This window comes from Oryx dammah, unplaced genomic scaffold (genome assembly GCF_014754425.2).
Source record: "Oryx dammah isolate SB20612 unplaced genomic scaffold, SCBI_Odam_1.1 HiC_scaffold_2, whole genome shotgun sequence".
NCBI classification, from domain to species: domain Eukaryota; kingdom Metazoa; phylum Chordata; class Mammalia; order Artiodactyla; family Bovidae; genus Oryx; species Oryx dammah.
In genome coordinates this window covers 195,024,406-195,027,935 of record NW_024070186.1, presented here as the reverse complement: position 1 = coordinate 195,027,935, position 3,530 = coordinate 195,024,406, and the positions used below count along the sequence as shown (strand labels likewise).

Genomic DNA, 3,530 nt, shown 5'->3' with positions numbered 1-3,530 from the left:
CCGTCTCCCACCACCACACACTTGATGGCCTGCATCTGGGCCGCTCGCTGGGCCGCGGCGGCGGCGGCGGCCGGGCGCTGCGGAGAAAGGCGGCGGGCTCGCGGAGAGGCGGGCGGGCGGGCGCGCGGCTGCGGGCGGCAGGGCGCGGGGTGCCGGGGCCGCTGTCCACGCCGCCTCGCCCTCCGCCGACGGAACGCCGGGGCCCAGCGGCAGCCACCACCCAAAGCTGGGGAAAACTGCAGAGAAACAGGAAATGGCCGCTCCACTCACATCCGGCCGCCCCTCCCCCGCGCCGGCGCCGCCGCTCCCAGGCTCCGGGGCGGGGCCGCTCCCGCCCGCGCGGCTCCCGGGCTCCTCTGGGCTTCGAGGGGCGCTCGGGAACGTTCGGCGACGCTCGGCTCCGACCGCCGGCCGCGGGGCTCGCGGGGGGGGGCCTGCCGCCATCTTTGGGCGCTCGGGTTACGGTCCTGGCCCCGCCCCGCGCCACCTGCCCAGCTTCTACCCCCAGGAGGGCCCTGCCTCCCACGGGCGGTCCCCCCAGCCCCTGACCATCTCTTGCGGGAGGCCGTCTGAGGGCCGGTGAAAGTGTTAGTCGCTCAGCAGTGTCTGATTGCTTGCGACTCCATGGATAGTAGCCCTCCAGGCTCCTCTGTCCATGGGATTCTCCAGGCAAGAATACTGCAGTGGGCAGCCATTCCCTTCTCCAGGGGATCTTCCCGACCCAGGGATTGAACCCGGGGCTCCTGCATTGCAGGCAGATTGTTTATTACCTGAGCCATCAGGGAATCAAATCCGTTTATTATGTGATCCCTGTAACTTAGGTGATGACAAGGTCCTAGAAAATTTGGGAGCGTGCCATTAGTCAAAGATAACTAAATTCATTAAGCCAAAAATATGTTGAACTTTCCTCCCTTGCATATACATTTTCTAATAATTACTTTTCATGCCTTGAGCGTTTACTATTTCCTACTGCTTTGCACCAAGTTCTGTAGATAATGACCTGTTAGCAGACTGTTAAAGTGCGAATATTTTGGTATTATGTTTTAAGCAAAATTGGAAAGTGATACTGAATCATTGTTGGAACATTTTTCATGGCTGCTTGCTTTTCATTCCTTTATGCACATGTGCCTGTGGCTATTTGCTTCAGTCCCTAAATCATGCCTGACTTTTTCGACCCCATGGATAGTAGTCCACCAGGCTCCTCAGTCCATGGGATTTCCCAGGCAAGAATACAGGAGTGGGTTGTTGTTTCCTTCTCGGTAGAATCCTCTGCCTTCCTGTGCCTTAATTTAACCAATTTGTCTGCTATGGGACACTCCTGTTGTCCCTATTTGATAATGAATGGTGGAATGAAGGCATTTATACAAGACTTTTTATAGATTTGTTTCTTTAGACAGCATTCCTGAAAAAATGGAATTACTGGGCTCATAGAGGTGAAATTTTTTTTTAATCTTTTAAAATTAGTTAGTTAGTTAGTTAGTTGGGCTGAGTCTTAGTTGCAGCTTGCAGAGTCATAGCTGTGGCTTGTGGGATCCAGTTCCCCTACCAGGGATGGAACCCAGGCCCCCTGCATTGGGAGTACAGAGTCACAGCCACCAGGGAAGACGCAGGGGAATGGTTTTTAAAGCTTTGACGTGTTGCTGCCTTGTCCTCTTGCAAGGTGATAACCAGTTCACACTCCTCTTACCCTCTTTGATAATGGATCTTCCAAGGGAGTTACTTCCAAGGATATGTCCATCTTGTAGGTCTTCTCTCACTGTGATTCATTCTGTTGTTCAGTATTACAACAATTTTTCTGACATCAGACCTTTTCAATACAAGTTTTTTTTAAGCATTTTTGTTTTGCATTATTTCAAAATAAACATGTTCCCCAAGCAAAGGGCATCTCTTCTTTGTTCATTGAGCTCCCTCTTGAAGAGGGGTTGAGGTTTCCAGGACAACTGAGTGACTGTGGCCCCTTTGCTGATAGAAATATCCAGGGAATCTATGGCAAACTTCAACAACTAAGTGTAATTACCTTCTTATCTTTAGACTAGGAGCAAGTCAAAGGGTGGAGCCTCAGGTGAATAATTGAACTGAACAAACATTTCAGTGCTGTTGCTGCATAATGGACCGATAAGAAATGAACCAGGCACACATTAGACAGGATTTCAGGCCCTCTGTGCTCAGCATTCGGAATGTGGCCGAAACCTGGCCTCTGATCACCACTGCCAAACAGAAACATGGCCCCAGTTTTGGGTGAAGTGGGAAAGGGCAACTCTTACTGCTTTGCAAGCCAAAGGTAGCCCCCCTGGAGGGGGCAGTGAGGAGTCACAGGGTTCAAAGAGCAGAGCGGCCAGCTCGCGGACATTCTTCTGATTGGTTGGTGGTGACGTCATGGAGAGGCAGCATCATCAACCTTCTGGTTCCAACTGGTCTGGGGTCTGTGTGCTTGTGGGCAGCATGTACTTAACTTCTTCCATCTGGTGGGGATTTCAGTATCTGCCAGACAGATCAAAGGACATGGCTCAGAATGTTATCTATAGTCCTTGAGGAAGAGCTAAAGGTCCTTGGCTTTGTTTAAAGGCTGAAGTATCATTTTGTCTTACTTGACTGTTTTCTTTCTGCATTTTCTCACTTCTCTGATTAAATTTATTCTTTTTTAAAAAATTATTTTTTAAAGTTTCTGTACAGATAAAACGCAGGTAGAGGGCACGGATGTGGGTCTCTTCTGGGATAGCTTGGTTACAGAAGTAGGGTACAGGTATGGTGCTTATCAGAAGGCAAAAAAACGAGAGTCATGCTGTCACGCTATCAAAAAGACATTCCTCAGAGAGATGAGAGTTGAAAGATGGGTCTGGATAGAATAGGTCTTGATGGAATAAGAAGAGTTTTCCACTGAAAGAATTAAACCCAGCAAGTCAGAGGCTTAGGGCCATCTACAGTCCTAATACAGAGGCATCTATGCTGCTCCAGGTCGAGAATCCTGGAAGTAATTATGGGCTGGATTACAGGCAGAGCATGGACTTTATTCCGATAAGACATGAGTTTTTAAGCAAACATGTGACATAAACACGTTGAGATAATTCTAGACTGATAAAGTGAAAATCCATTGTATAAGACAAGTTTGACCATGACTATAAAATAACAATATATATAAAATAACGAAATTAAGGTACAAGCCACACATGAAAATCAGGTTTAAATGAAAACTGAGTTAGTTTAAACCAGTTTAAAACTTCTCCAACTTTGGCATTAAGTATCCATTTGTAGTGTTCCACATGGCAACCAATGGTCCCAAAAAGTTAAAGAAAAGAAATATGGGCCTGCTGTGGTGATCCAGTGGGTAAGACTCCGTATTTTCACCGCAGGGGATGCGGGTTGGATCCCTGGTTTGAGAAGTAAGATCCTGCATGCTGCCAAGCTGTGGCCAAAAAGCAAAAAGAAACCAAAATCTGAAAAAAAAAAAAAAGACTTATATGTAAATATATATTTTATATATTTATATATCAGAATCATTTTGCCATACTCATGAAACAAACACAACATTG

The 3,530-nt window shown here is 47.7% G+C and overlaps 1 protein-coding gene across 1 annotated transcript in view; it reads right to left on the bottom strand.

Annotated features, from left to right (window-relative positions):
- RAC1 (Rac family small GTPase 1) overlaps nt 1-223 on the bottom strand; it is a 19,299-nt gene extending 19,076 nt beyond the window's left edge. Inside the window, exon 1 of the mRNA XM_040231186.1 lies at nt 2-223. Within this exon, the coding sequence (XP_040087120.1) occupies nt 2-35 (34 nt within the window). The 5' untranslated portion in view covers nt 36-223. The remainder of the gene's footprint in view (nt 1) is intronic.
- Between the last annotated feature and the right edge of the window lie 3,307 nt (nt 224-3,530).